This window comes from Colletotrichum fioriniae, assembly GCF_027942845.1.
Source record: "Colletotrichum fioriniae strain IMI 355084 chromosome Unknown scaffold_4, whole genome shotgun sequence".
Taxonomy (NCBI): domain Eukaryota; kingdom Fungi; phylum Ascomycota; class Sordariomycetes; order Glomerellales; family Glomerellaceae; genus Colletotrichum; species Colletotrichum fioriniae.
In genome coordinates, this window is record NW_027076840.1 from 2,499,740 (window position 1) to 2,524,556 (window position 24,817).

General features: G+C 52.1%; 5 protein-coding genes across 5 annotated transcripts; 3 read left to right on the top strand and 2 right to left on the bottom strand.

Moving 5' to 3' along the window:
* Window positions 1-768: 768 nt before the first annotated feature.
* N0V96_004521 (uncharacterized protein) lies at window positions 769-1,574 on the top strand (the record flags this gene model as incomplete). The annotated part of the gene is made up of 2 exons (XM_053188587.2): window positions 769-1,177; window positions 1,264-1,574. 2 exons carry the CDS (start codon window positions 769-771, stop codon window positions 1,572-1,574), a joined length of 720 nt encoding a protein of 239 aa, XP_053054549.2.
* Window positions 1,575-11,208: 9,634 nt separating this feature from the next.
* On the top strand, window positions 11,209-14,232 carry TPS3 (Trehalose-6-P synthase/phosphatase complex subunit; the record flags this gene model as incomplete). The annotated part of the gene is made up of 4 exons (XM_053188588.2): window positions 11,209-11,231; window positions 11,435-13,415; window positions 13,468-14,137; window positions 14,192-14,232. The coding sequence occupies 4 exons, from the start codon at window positions 11,209-11,211 to the stop codon at window positions 14,230-14,232; spliced, it is 2,715 nt and encodes a 904-aa protein (XP_053054550.1).
* A 3,040-nt stretch (window positions 14,233-17,272) lies between these two features.
* N0V96_004523 (uncharacterized protein) lies at window positions 17,273-19,692 on the bottom strand (the record flags this gene model as incomplete). The annotated part of the gene is made up of 3 exons (XM_065757135.1): window positions 17,273-17,739; window positions 18,047-19,029; window positions 19,451-19,692. 3 exons carry the CDS (start codon window positions 19,690-19,692, stop codon window positions 17,273-17,275), a joined length of 1,692 nt encoding a protein of 563 aa, XP_065614348.1.
* An 812-nt stretch (window positions 19,693-20,504) lies between these two features.
* On the top strand, window positions 20,505-21,955 carry N0V96_004524 (uncharacterized protein; the record flags this gene model as incomplete). The annotated part of the gene is made up of 4 exons (XM_053188590.1): window positions 20,505-20,841; window positions 20,907-21,205; window positions 21,302-21,459; window positions 21,535-21,955. The coding sequence occupies 4 exons, from the start codon at window positions 20,505-20,507 to the stop codon at window positions 21,953-21,955; spliced, it is 1,215 nt and encodes a 404-aa protein (XP_053054552.1).
* A 430-nt stretch (window positions 21,956-22,385) lies between these two features.
* Window positions 22,386-23,978, bottom strand: N0V96_004525 (uncharacterized protein; the record flags this gene model as incomplete). The annotated part of the gene is made up of 3 exons (XM_053188591.2): window positions 22,386-22,898; window positions 22,961-23,835; window positions 23,894-23,978. The coding sequence occupies 3 exons, from the start codon at window positions 23,976-23,978 to the stop codon at window positions 22,386-22,388; spliced, it is 1,473 nt and encodes a 490-aa protein (XP_053054553.2).
* Window positions 23,979-24,817: the final 839 nt, after the last annotated feature.

The window sequence follows — 24,817 nt, forward strand, 5'->3', positions numbered from 1 at the left end:
ATGAGAAATAGTTGCTTGAAACCCAAATACCACCGAGAGATTCTCTTCAAGATAGACTTACCTTAGCCGTTAAGTACAGACTGCAGCTACACGATGAACAGAAAAAATGAGGATAAAAGGGCGCCAGAAGATGGGGGTAGCGCAAAAGTCACGACAGCCTCGTTTCTCAAAGGCATTCAAGACGTAGCATCAACCTCTTTCGAAAACGAAGATGAACGCATGCAAGCGCTCCTCGGAACATACGCTCTGATGGCGCGCCTGGAGTCTCCATGGGAGACATTGGTGAGGATCTGCATGACACAGGTAAGAGATGGTCTCTGTAGTCAATCAACTGTCTTCCGCACGCTACACTTATTCTCACACAAACGCAGCCGGCCCTTGGCGCAACTCTAAAGATCCTGAAGGACTTGCAGCTGTTTGAGAAATGGCAAGCTCGGAACAGCGAGTCAATGACGAGTTGCCAGCTTTCTGAGCTGTTGGGAGGGACCTGTGATCCCGCGCTGCTCTGTAAGTCCTACTATCATTTCATGAAGTTGCCAGTGTCTCACGATGTAGATCGGTTCCTACGACTCATGGCCTCGAACCATCTCCTTGAGGAAACCTCTGTAGGAGTCTTCAGGCCAACGTCATTCGGAGTCGCCATCACAGCACCAGTATTCGACAGTCTCATCCACAGCTTGTAGGAACCTTCCCTCCATCCTCCTCCGGAAGGTCGTCCCTCAACTGATACTCCCCAGCAACGACACTATCGTCCCAATGTACGCCAAAATGCCAGAATTCTTTACGAAAACGCACTTCGCCAACCCGCAAGACTCTTCAAACACCGTCTTCCAGTACGCACACCGGTGGAAAGGCGACTTATGGTCCTACTACCAAGCCCACCCCAAACAGCAAGAGCAATTCAACGTCATACAGCAGACAATCTCTGGGCTCCATCCTTCGTGGATACAGATATTCCCCGCTGAGAGATTGATAGAAGGAGACGATGCCCAGGTGCCGTTGCTTGTGGACATTGGCGGGAGCACCGGGCATGATGTTCTCAAGTTCCACTCCATCTACCCAGAGACAGCTTCCCGCTTGTATCTCGAGGATCTAGGGTCCGTGGTAGAGCAGGCTATTTTGCCGGAAGGGCTACACAAAGTTCCGTACGATTTCTTCACAGCACAGCCAATAAAAGGTGAGTAGAGCCTTCATTTCCCTACGGAATGAAATAGGGGAAACCCCCGAACCATAACAAGAGCTCACCACTCACACATGCCACAGGCGCGAAAGCGTATCTGCTACACTCCATCCTCCACGACTGGTCCGACGCCCCAGCCCGCAAGATCTTAGAAATGCAAAAGGACGCAATGACGCCCGGTTTCAGCAGGTTACTCGTCCACGACAACATCGTAGAGACGGCTCTAGCACATCCGCAGACAACCGCCTTCGATATCCAGATGATGGCAATGGTCGCCGGGCAAGAGCGGACGGAGGAACAGTGGAAGGAGCTTATCACGTCGGCTGGGCTACGTGTCGTTAAGATTTGGAAGTTGAAGTCTGCTGTGCATAGCGTTATTGAAGTTTCGAGGTAGACGTAGTGGAATTCTGGATCTGAATGTATGAGTATTCCAAGTTTAAACGTGTGAGTATTCCGGCACAGCCTCGTGTATTCCTACCATATTCCTACCATAAGGTATATACCCCCCCTCAGTTACATTCCCGTCACCAGCCAGCAGGCGCCCGTCTAGGTCGACGGGTCAGGTCAAACTGGTTGGGTGGTGGAGTGGTTCATGGTCAACAATCAAATCACCAACCAGCCTACTCGACGACAGGCTTAGCGCATACGAGTACCCGAGTTCGAATCCCAGCATGAGCACCAAGAGATGTAGCCTACCGAGGTGAACTCTTTTTTTTTTTCTTTCCCTTTTTTGTCAATTGACAGGTGCTCTCAAGCTTTTCTTGGTGTACCATTATGATCGATAGGCAGGGCATTAGGGGTGTCTCATGGGCGAGTGCCAGCTAGTACTGAGCATATGAAGGCACTGCATCTTATTCACTTTCGTACTTGAATGGGACTTTTACAAGAATGAAAATCATTGCAGCCTGGTATTGGGCATGAAAGTATCTTAAAGGCCTCAGTCTTCTTGTTAACAACTTGAATTACGTACCCTAAGGTAGGATAGAGCAAAGCACCTCCATGGTGGCGTCATCATATTGTGCTACAAACGTAGGCCAAGGAAAACTTGGGTAGATGAGGACCACGACGAACAGATTCACAACTCCTCAAGAAATAGCCTCTAGCAAGTTCAGACCTGTTATAAATCTAAGCCAGCCTTCAAACCCACTCGCGCTCCCGAATAGCCTCAACCACCACCGAATCCAGTCCCCACTCCTTCCTCCCGAACTATATGTCATCGGTCTCACTCACGGACCAACGGGAACCTGGAATCGGAGCATTCTCGCGAGATCTAGTCGGGAGCCGGGGCAAAGGGAGCGGGGAGAGGATAAGGTACGGCAATGATTGACAGCCGAACAAGCCGGAGGATCAGATCAGGTGTTTCCCCCTTAGCCGAGGTCTCACCATGGATACAGGTAAGTCTATCGTAAGGTGGCTTCACAATATTAAGGACACAACGAAGCCAATTCTTACTAAACGTAACCTTTTTAGACGTATGGTATTACTGATGTGTCACTGTTGTCGAATGTTGAGCAACACGAGATCGGCCTTTTCAAGTTTGCATGCAGCCCAAGCATCACCATGATCACCACATACTCACCATACTGATCTACATGTTAGGCAGTGCGCCGCCGGGAATCAAATCACCAAGACTCAACGGCAAGGATATCAATCGCTTGTGGTTGCACCCGGGTTTCCCTCAGATCTTGTCAATTCCAAAATCAGGAATAGGAATCAAAGTGCTATTCGCCATGTGTACCCGCGTTCGAACGAGCCATGGGATTGGATGCCCTGCATATGATAGTCCCTCCGCATCGTATCCCATGGAGCGAATCAGCAAAGACCTAAATCTGTGTAGGCAGAAGGAGGCTGAACGAGAACGATAGCACAAACAGGCATAACGATGATCCCTCCTAGAGCAAGAATGCTCTGCTGCACGTCTTCGCGGCCTGCATGCGTTTGCACCTCTGCAATGGATCCTTGGCATTAGTCCGTCAAACCCGATCGTTCCATCTTTGGCCCGCCCCTCTTCCCCAACAACTGCTTATCATGTATCCTATAGAAAGAACATGTGCTGCCTTGCGTGCTTCTCCGCATCATGGGCAAAGGCGACCATCCACAGTCCAGATTGGGCTAGAAATCCCGTGCCGCTGATGGGCTGGTGGGATGTGCATCGGCGTTGTCCCATCGGTTCGTTCTGGCATGAGCATGATGGCATCCCGTCGGCGGTGCATGGAAGCGCACACTATTTCGTGACTACCTTACCCAGTGCTATGGCGGAACTACAGGGCCGGCCCGCCCCTAGTAAAAGTATCGAGTGAGGCCGGGCAGCAGCGCCATCACCGAGTCGAACCGGGGCGTTTGGTGCCTTGCCCGACCGGCCGAGCGCTAATGGAGTTGCATTGCTAGTGCTTGAACCTCGAATCCTCATCTTGACCTTAGGACAATGTCAATATCCAGGCGCAGTGTCAGACGGGTGGCCCTGGGGCATGGAGGAATTCAAGATGTTCCTTGTTGGGCCGACTTGACACGGAGCGACCAAGATCCGGCTGAGCTGTACAGTGTCCTTCGAGCCCAGGCCCTGGGATGGTGGCTTCGAACAAGATGGGCGGGGAAATTCTATCATATGTGATGGTTCTTTTTCCGTGTCTAGACAAGGGGGCATATGCCAAGCGGCTGGTTTGCGGTTGGCGCCTAGAGAGGAGAGGCATAATGTGGTAGACAGTGGACTAGTTATTGCGAGTCACCTCAGCGGCGCTTCGTCTGATCAAGTTTGTTCTGACGCGCGCTGGGCGCCGAAGGGATGATTCTCTGCCGTCTTGCATTTAGCCTATAGAATCATCAAGAGCTGAGTGTCCACTGCACCATCGGGATATACCGGCGCGTGCTATCGAAGTGGTCGGCGATATGATATCAATGAGGGTGTCGAGGAGGACTTGAGAAGTTCAGATCGAAGGAGCAGAACAGAAATGGGGTGTAGCGCGGCTGCGGTTGATGTGAGGGGAACATGTCGTTTGGACTGGGGTCTGATTGTGTGGGGAAGGATGGGATATCGATATGGAGTTGAAGTGAATCAAGCTGTGGATTTCCCCAGTGGCTTGTATTGTTGGATGCCACGGGGTTGACATAAAACCTTTGACTGGAGGGAAGACTTGCTGTTCGAAACCAGTTCCTTCGCCCAAGGGATGATTGGGCCGCTACAACTCTCAGAGTCACAGCCGCTTCGGCTGGGCGGCCGCTGTTGAGGCATTTCTTACTTGGTGATGTTTGGTTCTGGTGCCCAACCCAAACATTGACAAGAAAAACGGTTAGCGATAGGAGAGATTCACAGCCGAGCTTATATTGCCGTACTAGTTGCCGATCGGCGTTGCATGCAACAGGCCTCCGAGTGTGTCAACTCTTGGCAATGGCATTTTGTTCAACACAGATGGCACTGTTGTGAATGTGTGGACTAAGTTGACTAACACCTTCAAGGACCAAGGCTCAGCAATGTCGCGCTTCGGTTGGGGCTGCATCGTGAAGAATGGTAAGCAGGAACAAGGGGGCCAATGTCGCTCCTCAACCATTTCCCGAGGCCTCCAAAGAATTCATGGAGGTACGATGAGTTGACACACTAGTACAGGCCCCCAGGTTCGCTGCATGATAGCTCCGACTTGTAGCAACACGCGTCCTGGTTCAGATTCGAGCCTCTCGGTGCTCTTGTCTCTGTCAGGCCCTCGCCAGCTCCGCCTTGTTGGGGTAGACGAGGACACGGCTTGCCTGAACATCTTCTGGCGAATCGCTTTTTTGGGACTGTTGCAGGAAGCACATGCTTCTATGTACTACAGATGACCGTGAGAGTGGGCGATGGTCGGGATAATGATAGGGCCTGTAGATGGTAGACATGGGTTCCTGTGGAATTTCTTCATAAGACGCACCCTTACGGAATCCGAAAACCCAGAGCGAAGTTTCCCCGCGCCGTGGTCTCTCCGAACCTCGAGATTGAAGTGGGCACCGCTGAGCTACCACACCCGCCTCGGTGGATGGAGGTGGATAGGAAGCTGGGCCGAATTGGCCGGATGATTGACTAGAACTTTGCAGATGGAGACAAAGTTGTGGCTCTCCCCCGAGTCCCCATTTAGTTTCAAGAGGGGCCTCCTGTCACATGGACAAGCTGCTCCATCTCAGAATGGTCCATCAAAAGTCTTGAGCGTTGAAGAAACAGAGGGGAGACAAGCAAGAGGGAGAAAAAAAACACAATAACATGGAACGCGAGCCCGAGTCCGCAGGGACCAGGGACCCGGCCAGAGCCAGCGATTCCGCCAGGGGTGTAAAAGCATGATATGGGAGTAAAAGAGATGTTTGGAAGGTTGCTTTGGCCGCTCAGTCAAACTGCGCAAGCTTCAATCAAGACCCTGCTGGTCCCAAGCTGTCTTTTGTTCAGCTAGATGTAGAGCGCTCCCAACACTGGGCGACGCCAACCAGGCATTGCCCGAGAGCCAAAATAATAATAATAATAAAATTGGTGGAATCGAGAGCTTGCATGATGGATTGAGTTTGGGGTTCAGCGTTGCGACTGGTACAACGTGGGCAGCGAAGGCCAAGGGACAAGCTATCGGATCACCGCTGCCGAAGGGTATACGTTGTTGGTTCTTAGCCCAATAACCATATTTGTCGAAGCTTTCTGGTGGTTTTACGAGCAAGTGTACCTTGACGGCAGATGGAAATAACGTAATGTTTCATGATAATGACAAGATCGCAGAGTTATCTATCGCAGGCGCTGTGGGCGGCAAACAACCGCCCCGAAAACCATTCACCTCAGCTTTGAGGATTTCGTCAGCGAGGCGTGCTTAGACGTGTGGTCAAAGGGCGGCCACGCGATGGGCGGCAAGTGGATGGGTTACCCATGGTGGTGTATCGTCAACCCAAATGGTTCTTTTCGTCGTAAGGCAAAGCACCAGATTGTCTCTGAATGTCGGGCTGTGCTAGGGTCGCACGAGGTGCATATGCGGCGTCGATGTTGATGTGCAGGCGTGCTGTACCACAGAATGACGGTCGTCTGCGCGCCAGGGTGGTGGGCGGCAATGCTCACAGGGAAAGGAAGGTTCTGGCTCGGTGGTATCGTCGAGCCATTGGAGGACCTGGTGATGGTAATGGTGGTGGTGATCGATGCTCGTGCCGAATCTCGTCGGGCAAAACTAGGCGACGATGTGGTGTCTGGCTGCCAGTGATGATTTGTTGGAGCTGCTGATGGAGAATGATGAACAAGGTGGTAGTAGTGGTGGTTTGGTGGTGGTGGTGGTGGTGTTTAGTGTTAGTGTTTGCCTTTTGTTTCCCCCTCATTCGAACCAAAAAGGAGAAAAGAGGAGTCAAGGTGAGGAAGAAGAAGAAGAGGGGGCCGCGATGAAGGAGACTGGACGACGATGAAAGGCATGGGAAGGGGAAGACTACGTGATGTTGCCAGACGCGATGCTTTCCAGATGTTTCTTGTAGTAGCCACGCCCAACGTATGATTGTATGTATTTCGACTCTCTTTCCCACGAGGGAGTGACTTCCCGCTCCCCGTTTGCGCCGATCTGTCAAGCGTACCTCACCAAATAGCAGGGGCTTGTTGGCGCGTTGCACTTACTTGATGAAATGAGTCTCAGTTCATGCCTCTTCAGCTTGAATGAGGCGGACTGAGCGAGGTAACAAGGGGGCAAGCGAGCTTGTCTCGACAATCTGGATGACAACATGAAATCAGCAGACCCAAGGGTCACGAAGCGCAACATCTACCTACTGGCTCGTGCTGTTCATGATGTGAGTGAGTGAGTGAGTGAGTGGGTGTCTGAGTGAGCAGTCTAGGCCGGCCAGTCCTGGTCTGACATGTTGGAATTTCAGACTGAAAGCTTGACTAAACAGAGTTCTTTTAGTCACAACTGAGAGAATCCGACCATTCGCAGTGCGATGCTGATAGTCCCGGCTGATAATGGACGATAAAGTCACACTCACGGCTCTTGTCGGCCTTCAGAGAACGACACATCATTACCGGTAGTCCATCATCAATCATATTTGCCTTTTTGTCTTTTGCGGTCCCCAGCTTTGGCTTTCTTCAATCATTGGCACGCCACCGTGTCTCAATGTCTTGAACCCTGGGGTAATAAGAAAACCTTTTGGTCGTCCGGTCAGCTACGGAGCAGCTTTTGGTGCTTTGCTAGGTGCCCATGAGTGAGGAACATGGCTGTCGTGACTGGCCAGTCTTTCTGCGGCGCTGTGGCTTCCGTCCAGTCATTCCCGAAGGATCCCTGACATTGCCTTGGGACCACTGACCAGGGAAGATGGGCAGCATCACCATCCCTGTCAGCCCCAAGATTCTGAAGTCACAGCGGCACGGAAACCGAGGTGTCTCTTCGGATACGTACTGGACGGAGCAGGTAAGGCAAGGTCTAGGGGGGTGATGTTCGTACCGCGAATCCGTTCCAGTAGCACACGTCGCGGCACCTGGCTTCTTCCAATTCTTCCCGCATGAGGTAGGATTCTGGTTTGGTCGCGTTGCTCGCGGATGATACACCAACGGCGACAAGCTTCCTTTCTTTTCTGGTGGGAAACATGCTTGTCAAGTTGTCAGGCTACAACAGCAACAGGTGATGGGCAACACCAACTTCAATGTACACGGTTGTACTTGCTCTCCTTACCCAGTCACACCAGTAAACACGGATAAGGAGAGGCCTCACCGAGAAGGAGAGACGTTGCATTTCTCACATTGAGCTTTCCCCAGACGAGACGGCGGCTGGCCTGGGCCCCATCGTCCGCTCGCTCTGGAACCATGGAAAATGTCCGTTGCATGGCGTGGCATGGTGTTGCATGCTATCTCGAAGGGGGGTGGTTAGGGTGGGATGAAAGAGGCATCTCACACTCTGCGATGTGGAGGAGGGACGGGCAGAACAAGACAGACATGGAAGATGGGACAAGATAACTGAGTTCCCTTGGATTCTTCAATCATGCTCTTCCGTCTTCCATGCAGTATCACCTCCGAGCCGTGAGGTCGTGGTTAGTTAAAAGTCTCCTGCCATCCCGATCTTCGATTCCCTTCCCGTCCCTCGTCCTCTCGATCCCCACACTAGCTCTTTGGCTTTCTCGGCTCTTCCTTGATTTATCCTGGCCCATCGCCGTCACCTTCTGGAGACCAAAATTCACCGAGCATCTGCATCCAAAATACTCCGTGTAGTTGGATCCTTTGGCGGAACAAAACCTCCTGAACCTATCCACCACAATTCAACATCGTCGTCAGCATTACCGCCGTCAAGCATCACCTTTCCTCCATTTTCTCCAGTCTTCGGTCTCATCGTCGTCCACCTCATTGTCGTCTCCCTTGTCTGAACATCGCCGTCTACTCCCCCCGGACGTCTGCTCCGTCGTGGGCCCGTCGGGTCCGTCGCATTCCACACGTGCGTTCAGTTGTCGACCGCCAGGGCTGCAGCTGGTCAACCCAACCCAACCCATCCACACTTCCCAATCCCACCCCTCCCTCGCTCGAGGTCGAGCTCCCCCCGCTTAGCCGTTCACCCGGTCTCCGGTGTCGAGGGTGCACCGCTGTTGCGACGTGGAACACCCTGCCCCGGGGCGCCAACTTAAAACGACATTTGACGCCGCGAAGAAAAAGTCGAAGGACACTGATGACCAGACCCGAAACACGAAACATATTCAGATTAGAAAATCAGGGGAAATTATCTGCAATTCTCTTCCTTCAAAGAGTCAAAAAAGAGCCAAGTCCAACGGGGGTTCTCAACATAGCACCACCGCCACAATCACCACGCAAGCCTCAAAGGCCAACAAAATCCAACCAAAGCTACGGACGAGCTACCCAAAAGTACAAGCTACCATACGAGTACCTACCAGTCGCAGGAAACGAATACCTAGCCGGTCCGAATCAAGGTAGCTTCTCTGGCTAGCGGCAGCCTCTTTTGTATCTCTATGCACAAGGTCCCGTCTACCTTGCTCGCTGCATCTCATCTCGCAGCTGGCTCTCCAGGCTCACTCTCGACCAGCAATACGAAGAGGTACACATCGACTTTGGGTGTCTCTCAGGATCCGGTTCCGTCTTTGTAGACGGCGTGCATTAGCCTCGTTTTGCGCAGTCTCGACTTGTCGACGGCACGCCTCCGTGCACTGCGTTAGCTCCCATTCGCATTCGTCGCCTCAAGGCTCAAGGCTCAAGGCTTAGGAGTCAAGGGTACGTAGCTCGGTTTTCTCATTACGTCAGTGACGTTCCTCGCCAGTTGGCAGTTGCTCCCCGTCCACCTCATTGTTTTGTTCTTTCCTTTCCCGGCCAGATATGCCTCTCACCTCACTCTCATCCTCACTCTCATCCTCACCCTCATCATCATCTCACTCTCACTTCCACCTCTCTCTCGTCTCACTCTCACTCGTGGCCTCAAACAACCGGTCGCCTACGAGTAACAGTGAAAGTGAGGGTGAGAATGAGCCGGAGAGAGAGAGAATTAGATGGGTGAGTGAATAAGTGAGTGGGCTGGGCCGTTCCGCGAATGGCGTCACCTTCCAAACTACGCTTGCTTCATTGCAGTCCGTCATTCCCCAACCCCTACCTTACACAGTAAGAAGACGGTTTCCATCATTTCATCCTCACAATTCCACTTCCCACGCTCTCCAGGCTCTTGCAGCTGCAATCCATCCCGAGAGCTTCCACACCCCTAGACCATCTAACAGCCCATCATCATCAGCCTTCACCCCAGTCGAGCCCGTCCAATTCCCTCCGGGCCAATCCCGCTGCTCCATTCACATTTTCGCACTTGCAGCTCTCCCGGTCAGTGACAGTCCAGTCAAATTTCAACATCCACCACGCCCACACCACATCCACTTCACCCTCACCTTAAACTCGCACTAGAGTACAATCCCCGTCCTGTCCCATCCCATCCCGTCCAATCCCACCCTCTCATCGTGACTTTTTTTCGCCCAGGGTTCAGTGTGAGAGAAAGGGAAAAAAAAAGTTTGAGAAAAAAAGACCGAGAGAGCGGCATCCCCACCCCACTTTGGAATATTCTCGAGAAAACGTTGCATGCCGAATCATCACGGAGAAGACGAAAGAAGAAGAGAAGAACACAAGACAAACGCTTCACGATACTCTCTGTACAGACACAACGGAGTAAACATACAAACACTACTCCATACCCGTCATTCTATCCTCACTTCTTCTGGTTCCACCGTTTCCTTCCCCCCTCCACCCACCCCGATCGATTCCTCGCAGCTGCATCGCTCACTGGCCCAACCGTTTTCTGTGTTTTCCCTGACGCATGCGCCTCCGCCCAGCCCAGTGTCAGCCAGTGCTATTTTACATTACGCAAGGCTCAGGCTCTGGCTGGTCCGGGGAACAAGGACCAGCACTTAATTAACCAAGAAAATAAAAAAGCTCAAAGCTGACGGTACATTTTGCGCAGCTCCCAGCAACACAGCAAGCAGCAGCAGCAGCAGCCACAGCAACTACAACTGCACAGCTCCCGGCAGCTCTTTATTTCCAATTTCTCCCTCGCCTCATCTTCCCGTCCTTTACATCCTCACTTTTCTTACGCTGACCTAAAGGGGAATCCTCACTCACATTTCACCTACGGCTGTGTCTGAGACAAGCATCAATCCAATCACCTCTCGCTGCTCTCCCACATTTCACCTCAGCTACACACACACATACACACACACACCCCTCCGTCTGTTCATCCACCATCCCGTCCTTTTGTAGGTCCTTTTCCAGAAAGTGGTACTTTGCTACAAACGAACAACGTCACCTCGCCTTCGGTTCCTCTCCCTCGCCTTGACAACGGAGAAACCTCTCAACCCAGAACATATTAACTTCATCTTTTCAACCACACACCACTTCAACTCTTCCCACATGTTCTGCCCTACGAAAAGCTGCTAACAGCCACCCGTCTCCTCCATCTCAACCTCCTCGTCAACCTTTACTCAACCTCCATCCCTTGCCATTACTCGGCGGCCTCTTCCAAACCGGACCATCCACCTCCTCGAGGCCTTTCCCACTTTCACACGACACAGACGGCTAGCCACTAGCCAGATTGCCCAACATGACGGTATTTATCGCATCATTGTAAGCTCTTCTCCGCCTCAAGATCATGGTTCTCCTGCTTTGCCTACCCGTCCGTCACAATCAGCGTCAGCGGAGCATCTGCTAGGATAACCCTTTCCACACACATGCTTCCCATGCAACCATCCAAGACTCCCACCGGCTGCTAGGCTTCAAACTTGATCGCCTTGTCATGCAAGATCAAGAACTAATTTGTCAACGTCCAGATTCCTCCCTAAAACTGTCCATTTCGCTCTCCCAGGTACGCCTCAACGTGGCGATCCATTGCGCCGCGCCAAGAAGTCCGAAAAGTCCCAGCGAACCGAAGGCGACAGCCAGCCCAGTCTCTTCAACCCGATCCGCGACATTACACCTCCCATCACCCCGACCGAAGACGTTGTCCCGAAAGATCCCTTCACGAACGAGGACGGTTTCCGTATATTCCCCGACGAGGAGCGCAAGCGTGGTGCGCCCATCGACAAAGGTTCTCCCAAGTGGGGTGCTAGAGCCACCCAGCCAAAGTCCCGCGCGAGCTCGCCCCCGCCTGCATTCATCGCTGAGCACAGCCGAACCCTCGAGAAAGCCAGAGAACTTGGCCGTCAGGGCATCACCCAGCCTAGGCCGCTCGTTAGAAGCGACAGCCATGACCGGGTCTTTTCCCACGCCAACTGGCGCGTTATGAACGCCGACCAGGGTAACGGTGGATTGCGCAACGCCGCCGAGGCCGCTGCCCGCGATGGCAAGCTTGGAGAATACACTTGGGTTGGCACTCTCGGCATGCCCACCGACGCCCTCGAGGGTACCCAGCAGAAGCAGGATATCGAGGACAGGCTCGCCACCGAGCACGATATGCTGACCGTTTTCTGCTCCGACAAGGACTTTGACGGCCATTACTCGCACTTTTGCAAGCAGATTCTCTGGCCCGTCTTCCACTACCAGATCCCCGACAACCCCAAGAGCAAGGCCTTCGAGGATCACTCGTGGAAGTACTACGTCAATGTCAACCAGGCTTTTGCCGACAAGATTGTCAAGAACTGGAAGCGCGGTGACGTTATCTGGGTACACGACTACCACCTGCTGCTCGTCCCCGGCATGGTGCGCAAGAAGCTGCCCGACGCCAAGATTGGCTTCTTCCTGCACGTTGCCTTCCCCTCTTCCGAGGTTTTCAGATGCTTGGCCGTGCGCAAGCAACTTCTCGAGGGCATGCTGGGCGCCAACCTGATTGGCTTCCAGATCCACGAGTACACTCGTCACTTCTTGCAGACCTGCAGCAGGTTGCTGAGTGTCGAAGCAACCACTGATGGCCTGCAGATGGAGGATCGTTTTGTCGATGTGGTTAACTTGCCCATCGGCATTGACCCTGTCAACCTCAGCGAACACCGCGGCGACAACGATGTGAAGAGATGGGTCGAAATCATGAAGGAGCGCTACCAGGGCAAGAAGCTCATTGTAGCCCGCGACAAGCTCGACCATGTTCGCGGCGTTCGTCAGAAGCTGCTTTCTTACGAGCTGTTTCTCAACAAGAATCCTGAATGGCGCGACAAAATCGTCCTGATCCAAGTCGCTCTCTCTGGCAGCGAAAAGTCTGATTTGGATGCAACTGTTAGCGACATTGTCACCCGAGTCAACTCTTCCTGGGCCAACTTGGCATACCAGCCCGTCGTGTACTTGAAGCAGGATATCGACTACCCCCAGTACCTTGCCCTGTTGACCATGGCCGATGCACTGATGATAACGAGCCAGCGCGAGGGCATGAACCTGACATCGCACGAGTATCTCTTCTGCCAAGACGGTGAGGTCTTCTCCGAGAAGAAGCACGGCTCGCTCATTTTGTCCGAATTTACTGGCACATCGTCGCTGTTTGGCGGCAACGAGCTTTCGGTCAACCCCTGGGACTACCGCCAATGCGCAGATGCAATCAAGACAGCCCTGGAGATGGGCGACGAAGAAAAGGAGCGCCGTTGGACTGCGCTCTACTCGGCCGTCATGCACCACACCGGATCGCACTGGTTTAGTGAATTCTTGTCCCGCCTCGACCGCGTGTACGACGAGCAACACAAGCACGACCAGACTTCTGTTCCGCGTCTCAACATCAACACTCTTGCTCAGCGATACGCTCGCAGCAATCGACGACTGTTTATTCTCGACTACGAAGGCACTTTGGTTAGTTGGGGCCCGATGAACCAGATCATCCCTGTCAGCCCTCAGGTAAGAACCTTTTCAAGAATCTCTGCTTTATTAACAAGTCTAATTGGAGCAGCGTACCCTGGATGTCTTGAACGAGCTTCTGCTCGACGAGCGCAACACCGTTTATATCATGTCCGGCCGCCGCCCCGAAGAGCTCGACCGATTGTTCCGCCGCGTACCCAACCTCGGTCTCATTGCCGAGAACGGCTGCTTCCTCAAGGACTGCGGCAAGAACACCTGGCAGGAGATGGCCGACAGAGAGCAAATCTCTAGCTGGAAAGAGTCCGTCAAGTCCATCATGACTTACTTCCTCGAGCGTACCCCCGGTGCCGAAATCGAAGAGCGACGCTGCAGCTTGATCTTCCACTACAAGAGTGCCGAGGATTACGAGTCCGCAGCTCGCCAAGCTGGAGACTGTGCCAGTCATGTCAACGATGCCTGCGAAGCACAGCGAGTCCACGCCATTCCTCTTGATGGCTCCATCGTCGTTGAGCCTATTGACTGGACCAAGAGCACAGCGGCAGAGAAGATCTTTGACGACCTCCGCGTCCACATGGCCCCTGACTCGGAACACAAGAGCCCCGTTGACTTCCTCATGGTCGTTGGTGATGGGCGTGAGGATGAGAAGGTGTTCAAGTGGGCCAATGCCCTTGGCGAAGACAAGGTTGTCGAGGATGTTGTGACTGTCAGCTTGCACAGCCGCAACACTGAGGCTGGTGCGACGTTGACACAAGGTGTGAGCGGTAAGTTGATTGTCTCCCTACTCAACTTCAAACTCAAATACTGATTGCGACTAGGTGTCTTGCTGGCTCTCCAGAAGCTTGCTACTACTCAGTAAGGCGAGCTCTAGTCTGGGCTATGGTGAAGTCGAGCAGACGGCTCTGCGCTGTGAACCCTGTGCTGCCAACGTTTGGACGCACAACATTTGATCGTAATTGACCTGGCCTTGCCACCAGGCGAATGATACCACAGTGGGATAGCATGGAGAGACGGAGTGCAAAGGCGTATAAAACAGGAAGCTAGGATTTTTTTTTTTCTTTTTTTCTTTTCAACTATTTCCTACCGGCGAAGGAAGGATCACGAACATGGCATTTGGGAAACGATGACGACTGCATTGGCATGCATCATACGCATACGAGGGGCGACTCTCGCTAAGGAATATTTCCTAATGTCTTTTTTTCTTTCTCTTTGACTCTTTTCCCAGTTCCTGTTTCTTCTTCAGTACCACACACACCTCACGAGTTGACGCTTAGTTATGTTCGCTGCCTGCGGATTTTAACGTGAAGCTTGTGACGATGCCGATGACTGACCTAGAGACGTTTGGCCACTTTTTCCGAGTACACAACCCCCTACTCTGCTGTATTATCAAATTCTTGTTGTTGCGTATCGTGTGTAATTGGTGGCTGAGGCCTGAGACAACCTCCCCCACCTGGTACCATTAGGGTACCTGTCCGTGTATTTGTACGAAATGGGACGAGTAAAGACGCATGAAGATTAGAAGGAATGCGGAGGTTTAGATTGGGGTGCAGGTAGCATCATACCGACTGTCATGGCACGCTCACATATGGATGAATGACTATTCCTGCTACCAAGTTACGTGACGTTTCTCGTGAGTGATGTTTAATACCATGTGTATCATGACGAATGAATACTATCTCTTTCGCCGCCTTTTTCACAACTTTGCTAGCACGTTCCGATGCCAGAGTCTCATCAACGGTCCATCTGCTCCGTACACTGGATCCCGTTCCGGCATACCTACATCTTTGATGACGGGGCTGAAAGTATCGGCTGGCTTTTTGCCCATTTCATTCACCCATCTTGGGCAACCCTAGACCATGTGTACAGTTGTAAGCTGGATGCCTCGTGCGTTTGTGTTATGTGGCTTTAGAGAAGGATGAGATGTGGCCAGAGTAGTTGGTATTTTGTGTATCTATGGGGAAGAAAAGGGGGGAGCAAGGTAGCATGACTTAGATGGAGGTCGTGACAAGAGAAGGATATGTATGTCGTGAACAGGAGTAAATAGACTGACCTCGGGATAGACGCCGATATATCGGTAATCTTCCGAGCTCTCGAGACAAGAATGTGCCGTGCCCGCGGGGAGGACAATGACGTCGCCCGTCGACACGGAGATTTCTTGGCCTGTGCCTTCGTTGATTTTGCCGATTAGGAGGGTTGAGTGGCCGCTGAAGATGCCTGTGTGATGGTCAGATACTTGTCTAGAGCTTTTATTCTTCACGGCTTGAGATCAAGTAGAAGCCGTATGAGAGGATAAGGTAGAATGTTGGCCAGGATGATGAGCTTGGTAACACGTACCGTAGCACTCGTGGCTATTCGGATGGAAATGACGGATGGGGATATGGCCCCAGGTACCCTTTTCCCGGGAGCACGGAAGTGTCAGTTAAGAATGGAGGCTTCACTCTCAGTTTTCGAGAAATGGAAGGCGACGGTGATGAGAGAGATCTCAGAGACGGCAAGGATTTCGAAGAGAGTGTTTGAGGTCTAGGCTGTGGTCATGGCCATGGCAGACTCACCCTCTTCTCCCACCGATTCCGGGTAAGGAACTCGGTCACCGACTCCTCATTCCGGGGTTCTGGGAGGACGTTTCTGTAGTGGATGACAGGGAGGGGGCTGTTCGGAGCGTCTGGGTTGGATGAGAGGAGGTAGCATTCTACTTCCATTGATGAAGCCATGATTTTGTTCTGGGGAGCTTTGTGAGGTACGAAATGGGTGTTAGTCAAGACGAGAGAGATGGCGCTCCGACGGATAGTCTCAGGGGCCTAAGAGGGGAGAGGAGGGACCAAGCTTCTATTCTTTACAGGGTCTGTCTCCTTTGGAGTGTTTGGTTACGTAGGTACTCCAGATGATACCTCAACTCTGTGGCGAGAGAGCAGGGAAGAATTACTCTATTCGGCAAGTCTCTTTGCTTACCATTTTCGTGCCCGCTATCGGTGGGAGCAAACCAACCCAAAAACTAGTCACAAGTGTCAACAAAAGGCGGGGGAATGGAGGGGCTTGGAGGGGATGGACGGTGGTGGAGGGGGAACACCTTGACAGGCGGTTCATCGTCCCCGTGGGCCACGGAGATACCGGTCCGTCCCCACTTTCACTTGCGTCCTGCATAATGACACATGCCCGGACCGTGTTCCGGTTCAGACGAGGAGGTGTGATTTGAATCTGAGACTTTGCTACACTGAGGCATGTGAGGCCTTGTCATTTGATTTGGTTTGGTGTTGGTGAAGCTGGGACACCAATCGGTGGTGAGTGGATGAATTGCTGGACAAGATTGGCGAGTCTGGGGTAAGACTGGGATGATTGGCTGGGGGTGGAGATGTTAACTTCAAGGGGGCCTTTTGAGCGTGTAAGCCGTGGTTTGGTCACTAGTACGTGGAAAATACCAAAGCCGCGAGCTGAGTGGTATATAATTGCCATCGTTACCATGATCGTACCGAGTTGTAGTTGAATGGGGATTATTAAATCGGAGGGCTCAATTCGAGATATTCTCCATTACGCTCTGAGACTTTTGCCTGACGTTTCGCTGTTGCAATCTGCCGTCTTGATACTCGTGAGCCTCGGTAGACAACGGCATTTCTATCATCATCTCAAAGAATCAAAATAGGTTATATTACTACGTAAAAATGGACGAGTATGCGACGACACGGACTGAAGTCCGTTTACTCTTTTTCTGCTCTTGCCGAAACTCACAGACACACGGAAGAAAAGATTGAAGATTGGATCAGAGACTTGATTGACTACTAGATGTATGCAGTTGCAACTATTTCTCTACTGTCCAGTATTTCCGCGACTTCTGTGTTTGAAGAATCCGATCGCGGTTGCAAGCAAGGCCCACGTATAAAGAACAATCTATAATCGTCTTCCTCCTAGACCGGGACCATAACACTCGGCCTAAGAGCCTCCATGTTCTGAATGCTCTCAGCAGACGCACAAGTCTGGTCTTTGACGACATCTGAGACATTCTTCTTTCCAGACTCCTCCATATTGTTCACTATCTTCAAATCACCTTCAACGTACTGCTTCTGTTCGTGAGCCTGAGGGATAAAAGCAACCGCCCCTGGCGGAAGAGACTCGGCCTCCTGCAGGTAGAAGCTGAGATCAGAAGATCTGTGTGGAATGGTAGTCATGGACGTCGCATACTCCCGCTGCTCAATACCAAGCGGGTCCTTGTCGGGCTGCTCAATCCAGGAGAAGCCCTCGCGCCAGTATGAGTACCTTTCGCCGTCGTAGCGCCACTCGTAGTCTTCCCATCGATCCTCGGCCAAGCATTGCATGTAGTGAAGGGAACTTCCCGGCCAGAGCGCGCTGACTTTTCCTGTGACACCCTTCTTGACTATTGGTACACACCGTCAGCAATCGTAATTGTCTCGAGTTGGGGGTTGAATTGGTCCCTGGAGGTTGTTGTTTACTCACACCAACTGCGACATGTGCCCGTCCAGACCATGTTCTTCATAAATTCCTGAGTATGCTTATCAAAGTCGCTTTGCGCTTCTGGTCTCACGTCAAAGGATTTGACCCGCTGTCTGACGACCTTTGAGAGAATTCTGATAAAGTAGTCTCCTGTCGCTTCGATTGGACCTGAATACATTCTCTTTAGTCGTCGCTCACTGCCATCAATATTCGCTCAAAAGATGACTTACCCATGAGACTTCCGTTTGAAATGGGTGTATTGGGGCCCAGGAAGACCATGTAATTGGGAAACCCAGAAACACCTGTCCCGCAGTACGACGTTGGCTCATCGGCCCACAGATCTTGCAAATTGATACCGTTGCGGCCAAGGATCGGGAAACGTGGTCGGAACGAGGTATTGAAGCCGGTTGCAGCGATCAAAACATCGGCAGGGTACTCAATACCACCGGCGACGATGCCACTGGACGTTATTTTCTCAATGCCGTCAAACACCGGCTCAACATTTGGCTCCTGTAATGTAAGTAGATACCTCTCACCGGGGTTGATCCGCCGGCATCCCGCTTCGAACTTAGGAACGAGCTGATCCTGCAAGGCCTTGTCCTGTATGAGACTCCTCATCCTCGTCTCGAACCGCTGACGCATGCTTCTCTGCTCTGGGTTCGCCTTGAAAAAGGCCTGAAACATTCCGTTGAACTGCGATTCTAGTCCTTTTCTGGTTTCGAGATACTCTCTTTCATCATCTCTAAACGCTTGCTTCTCGTCTGTGCCGTATGTGTGTCCGGGTCGATTGGCCTCCGGTAGGGCAACCGGCGGAGAGATCCATGACGGTGTCCGGATGAAGACGCTGATTTTGCTGGCTTCTGTTTGAATCTCGGGGAGAAGTTGAACGGAACTCGCGCCCGCTCCGATGACACCAACCCGTTGACCCCTCAAGTTTACGGATGAATCCCAGTCGGCTGTGTGAAGCACAGGGCCGGTGAAGTTCTCGAATCCTTCAATATTTGGCATTTGGAAGTTATTGAGAATGCCGCTGGCGTTCACGAGAACCTCGGATACGAGCGTTGATCCATCTGCGGTGTTTACAGACCATGTGCCGGAATCTTCCGACCACTCTGCTTTGGTCACTGTTGTGTTGAACCTGATGAACTTGCGCAGATCAAAATGCCGTGCTACGCCGTCAAGATATGCCTGGATCTCTTGGGATGAAGCATAACTGTTGCAAAAGATTAGGCCTACTGAAAACCACTTGCTTGAAGAGGTGTCGTGCTTACAACCGCGACCAGTCGGGATTTGGCGCAAAGCTGAACTGATAGCAATGACTTGGAACGTCACACGCGCAGCCTATGGGAAGTGAGCAAATTCATCTTGTGCAGGTCAGATCAAGGGGACACCAACCTGGGTACCTGTTTTCATACCAAGTCCCACCAAGCTCTGGCGACTTTTCAAGAATTTGTATCTCGACATAGTCTTTGAGATGCTTTTGAAGTTTGTAGGCTGTTGTTTAGACCAGTCAGCCAGAGGATCGATAGTAGCCAATGAGGGTCATGAAATCTTACCCATCGAGATCCCGGATACTCTGTCACGGTTCCATCAGCCAAGACTATTTCCAGCAACTCACGGACCTGTCTACTCACCCAGCACCTATGATGGTAACACGAAGCCGCTGACCATCTCCTTTGGGTGCGTCATTGTTGAAATGATCAACGTGGCTATCGTTGACACCGTTCGAGGTGCCGTTGGTATGGCCATGTGATGAAGTCTCATTCGTGCTGTGAGGTGCCTTTGCCGGTGAATAGCTGCCATTCAGATGGCTGTTGCCACCATTGGCGATGACGTGTGTGCTGTCGTTGGCAATCGAGTCTAGTTTACAATTCATAGTCATTGTAAGGTCGTGAGCTATTGCCAGGTGTTTTAATGAGGTTTGATCAAGCGTTGCAAGGGGTATGATATTGCATTGGCCAAAAGACGATATGCTCTGGATCAAGATCAAGAAACGCAGAGATAAGTTTGATATGCCAATGATGTAGTATCACAAGTCGAACCTTAACGCAGGTAAGGTATTTTGATAAGTCCAGAGACTGTCATTGCATGATGTGGACAAGCAGGGCCAGAGATGGCTGCGCGTGATCAGAGTGATCGGAAACGGCCCGTGTGATGCGCGGAGTGTAGATAAGAACTGCCTGTACGGGCGTCGTTCCCATTGCAACATCAAACCACCATATCCTCTAAGCAAATCGAATCTGAGACAACAATAACAAATTGATATGCGTAGAGTTTCTCAATGGCCCAAGATAGGGACGCCACGGAGGCGGACAAGGACGTTTATCTCCTGGATCGGGGTAATCCACCCGATTGAATGGATCCGGAGGCCCGGTCCGTCCCCACTTTCTCGGTTCCGTACTCCGGCGTTCGAAGGGATGATCCCCCATAGCATACCTAGAAGCAATGGAGTAGACTCCGGAGAGCGGAGTCGTTATCATGAACAGGGATCCTGTGTATTGTTACAAATAGTGAATATTGCAACATTTTCCGCTGACCACTATAACCGTAGTCTAAAGACAAAGCTTCCTTCGCGATCTGTTAGTCCAATCACCTATCACACTTCAGTGCCAGTTCACCAAAGTCGTTTGGCTGTCACTTATACCAAAACCCTCTCTACGCCGTATTCAAGAATATCCCTTTTGCAAAATGAGCTGGTTCGGCCTCAGCAAACCTTCTACTGCAGCGGAACCCGACGAGCCAAAGGCCGTCCGTGCTCTGCCTGCGATATGGTACCGCTCGCCCGCCATGTACGAGCTGGAGAGGCGAGCCATCTTCTCCAAGCGGTGGATGCTCGTCTCCCATAAGGTACGCTTCGTTGAGGCGGGTGACTTTGTGCAAGTTACTCAGGCGGGCTTCAACTTCTTCCTCGTCAAGGACCGCAAGGGCGAGATCAGGGGCCACCACAACATTTGCCGACATCGTGCTTATCCCTTGGTTGAGAAGGACAGCGGACACATGAGCGTACTTGCTTGCAACTACCACGGTATGTTACTTCATTCAGCAAGGTACTATCTGTCAGAGTGTGTAATGCTAACGCTGATGTATTAGCATGGTCGTATGGTTTCGACGGCAAGCTGGCAAAGGCGCCCAAGTACCAGGAGCTGCCTTCTTTCGATAAGAGCAAGAACAGTCTGTTCAAGGTTCACGTCCATGTAGATCAGCTCGGCTTCATCTGGGTGAATCTGGACGGCGCGGAGAAGCCGTCGGTGCCGTGGGAGGAGTTCTTCGCCGAGGTGGACACACAACCGCGGTTGGAGGGATTTAACTTGGATGACTATCACTTTGATCACACGTGGGACATGTTGGGTGATTACAACTGGAAGACGCTTGCGGATAACTACAATGAGGTACGTTGAATATTTCTCCTCTAAGTTGTGAGAGCGTTTGTGTTCTCTGGATCTTGAGGCTGACTGTGATATCAAATTTAGTGCTATCATTGCCAGACTGGCCACCCTGCTGTGGCCGCTACCACAGACTTGACGAGGTACTGGGTTGAGACGCAGGGAAATTGGATCCAGCACTGGAATGTCGACAAGGAGACTGTTCCAGGTCTGGGGATTCACAGCTGTTACCTCTACCCTAATGCATCCATGACTGTAACGTAAGTATTCCTCACCCTCGACTTACAAGCCCTCGAATCACATAAGAATGCGGGCTAACAAATCCATGTACACAGACCGGATTTCATGTATATCCAACGCTGTGTCCCCGTCTCAGCAACCCAATCCAAGATGGAATACGAAGTCTACCGCCACAACACAGCCACCGATGAAGCCTTCAACTTCATATCAGACTTTTTCAAGCAGGTCCTCCGCGAAGACAAGGACCTCTGCAATGGCGCACAAAAGAACCTGAACGCGGGCGTCTTTATGAACGGGGAGCTGCATCCGCGCGTGGAAAAGGGACCGCTGTTCTTCCAGGAGATTACGCGGAACCTGGTGATGCGGCACAAGGAGCAAGAAGATCAGGAGGGCGGCGAGATTTGGCCGGCGACGCCGAAGCACGATGTCTCTGATAAGACGGGTGAGGATGTGTCGTTTTGTCGGAGCCTTGATTGTGGGGCTGGGCAGGGGCAGATTGAGGGGTTGGCTTGGTGAGTAGTGATAGATGAGCACAGTAGAGGTCAAATTATAGTCTAGCGTTCAGTTTGTTGTTGAGCACTTTACGAGTTTGGTTGAAGCATTGATTGTAGGCTCGCAAGGGTACAAATTGATTAGCGACTTCTCCGGTGTATTGATCAAGTTGATCACTTCAAATTGTGCTGCCTGTGTCCTGATCCCAGATTTAGACCGGCGGTTTCGTTCTTAAACCTTTGGTGATAATGCTTAGGCCAATCGTTAGTAGATGAAACCATTCAGAAATCGCTATAGATGCGATGTTGAGGCCGACGTGGATGTCTTGACTGAAGTTAGGAGTAACCAAGGATCACACTAAGACGGATCACCTGAGGAGCACGGAGGACCTCTGATAGATCATGGATGGAATTAGAATCGTTATTGCTAAACGCCTTTTTGTCATGATAATGTGCTAATTCTCAAGATTCAACCAATCATCAATCGCTCTCCCATAATCATTCGCCTCAATAAACCGATTCGACTGATCCCCAAAAGGTCCCACGCCCTCGAAAAAGATATCCTCAAACGAAGGCCCCATATCCCCGAGCCCCTGCCCGACCAAATGAGACGAAGACGTCGTTGGGGCCTGTTCCGCAATCGACGTCACCGGCGCAATATCATCATTGGGGGCATACACGCCCACGTCATTGGGTACAGCCTTGTGGCCAGAGATGCCGGCTGAGCCGACGAGGTCAAACTCGGCGGCGCCCGTCTCGGTGGACAGCTCGAGGGCGTCGGAGCGGAGGGTGGCGCCGAACATGGACTGGTCCCAACCTGCGTCGGGCCGGCATGCGCGGTCGTAGATGAGGAGGTCCCAGAGGAGTTGGGTGTTTATGGAGAAGGAGCGGTTTTGGGAGGTGTTGTCGCCGCGATCGGGGGGCGATTTCATCACGACGCTGTCTTGGAGGCGTCGGAGGTTGCTTGCCTTGGTGATGGTTAGTCTTTCGCTATGGGGAAGTAGTTGAGGGACGAAGGGACTAGACGTACCATGTTGGCGACGCTTGGCCAGACGGCTCCCGTTTTCCGCAAAAAGTTCATACACTTTTCGAAACCTGATTTTGCTCTGCTCCTGAGTACCTGGTCATGGACGAAACTGTGCTGTAGATGGATCGTCGCCACGATGACGACGCAGTGTGCCATGACGGGATCCATGACCGGTAGTGACTTCTTCTCAATGACGTCCAAGAAGAAGATGATCCAGCCAGCAGTCCGGTTCATGCTCTCAAACGACTGCTGGATGAAATGTACGGGTATGGTGTGTCGAAAATGCCGCAAGCGCATGGACAGCAGGAATGGGTGGTTCAGGAGACACGGGATAGTCTCGTGGACGAACTGGCTGAAGAGGAATGGAATCCAGTATTGTCGCTGTGCCTGTAGAGACTCGGGGCTCTGCTGGTCGATTCTATTTGTGGCAAAGCGGAACCTCTGCGGCGCGCGGCAGTCGATGTCGTGGTGGCTCTGCAGGACCATGGAGTAGTCGGAGCGGGAGTCCCAGGGCGGGGGCGCGTCGGGGCTGACTTTGGAGGAGGCGTAGACGCGAACCATTCTCCAGACGACGCAGAAATCGGAGGCGACGGTGGAGATGTTCTTGTCTGGGTTGTCGTCGAGGTTATACTCTGGGATCCCGCAGTATGCGGTGAGACCGAGGACGTGAGAGCCGCTGTTGGTGGAAGAGGAGCCCGGAAGGGCACCCATGAGTCGCGGGGCGGGCATTATGCAGCCCTGGAGATGCTGGAGGACGATGATTGTGCGGAGGCAGTAGTTCCTTTCTTGAGCGTTATTGGGGTTGTTTGTTGGTGGGATACTGTGCGCGAGATGGCTTGCGGTGGTGATGCTGAGCCCAGACTGCATAACGTTGCCAGCTTAGAGAGTTGTCAGTTAGGTGATGATGAAGGTATGAATCGTCGTCACAAAACGTACTCGCGAAATCAAACATGCTCAAGAGACATAGTGACTGCAAAGTCGACAGCTCGACGCGGCCTTCCGTGACCCGCTCCATGACCATACGGCGAGCCGATCTTGCGAGGTCATCCACTTGCTGTTTAATCTGGCTCGTGAGGGACCCTGGCGGACATCGTAAGACCAGGGCTTGGAGAGATAGGATCAGCTCCGGATCTCGCGAGGCGAGAGAATGCAGAAAGGTTTCCTCAGCGAAGAGGGTGATGGGTTGGGCGTGGAACCATAAGAGGTAGCGACGCCCTGTGTCCATTAATTGCGCCTCGGCGGCACTTGAAGGACTTCTAGATTATTGAGCGTAAGGAAATACTTTCAGACAAGAATGACGATGAATTGAAGGATCGCGGTTGAGATGGGCATACCTAGGACTCCAGGCTGGTGGACCCGAATCTGGTTTCGGGCCTCCTTCTTCAGCAGATACGCTGAGTCTTGGTGAGAGCACATGGCGAGATGCTACGGATGGTTGGGTATGATGTGACACGGGGCTGCTTCATGTTAGATGCGTTCAATGCATTTGCTACTGCTTGGACAATGTCGACGAACCTCAGATGTTGGATCAAGCGATCCATCTTATCCTCCAGACTGTTGAGTCGAGTCTCCTAACCACGTGGACCCTGATCAGCACTGTCGTATGATCAAGTTAAACCTAGACAGTAGACTCAGAACACGAACCATCTCTCTGTTGTGCTTTGTAAGTTGTGAGTCTGGCACTTCGCCGCCAGGCGCATTGTAGACGCATTGCTGTCCTAGTCGCTCACAATATGAGCATGTCGGACGCTCGCCTGGGCACTTTGACTTTTTGCGACTACCGTCGTTGTTAGAACCTTACTGTTGACATTGCAATTGTTATAGTGATGTGCATACCGACATGGCTCACAGGCCTGGCGT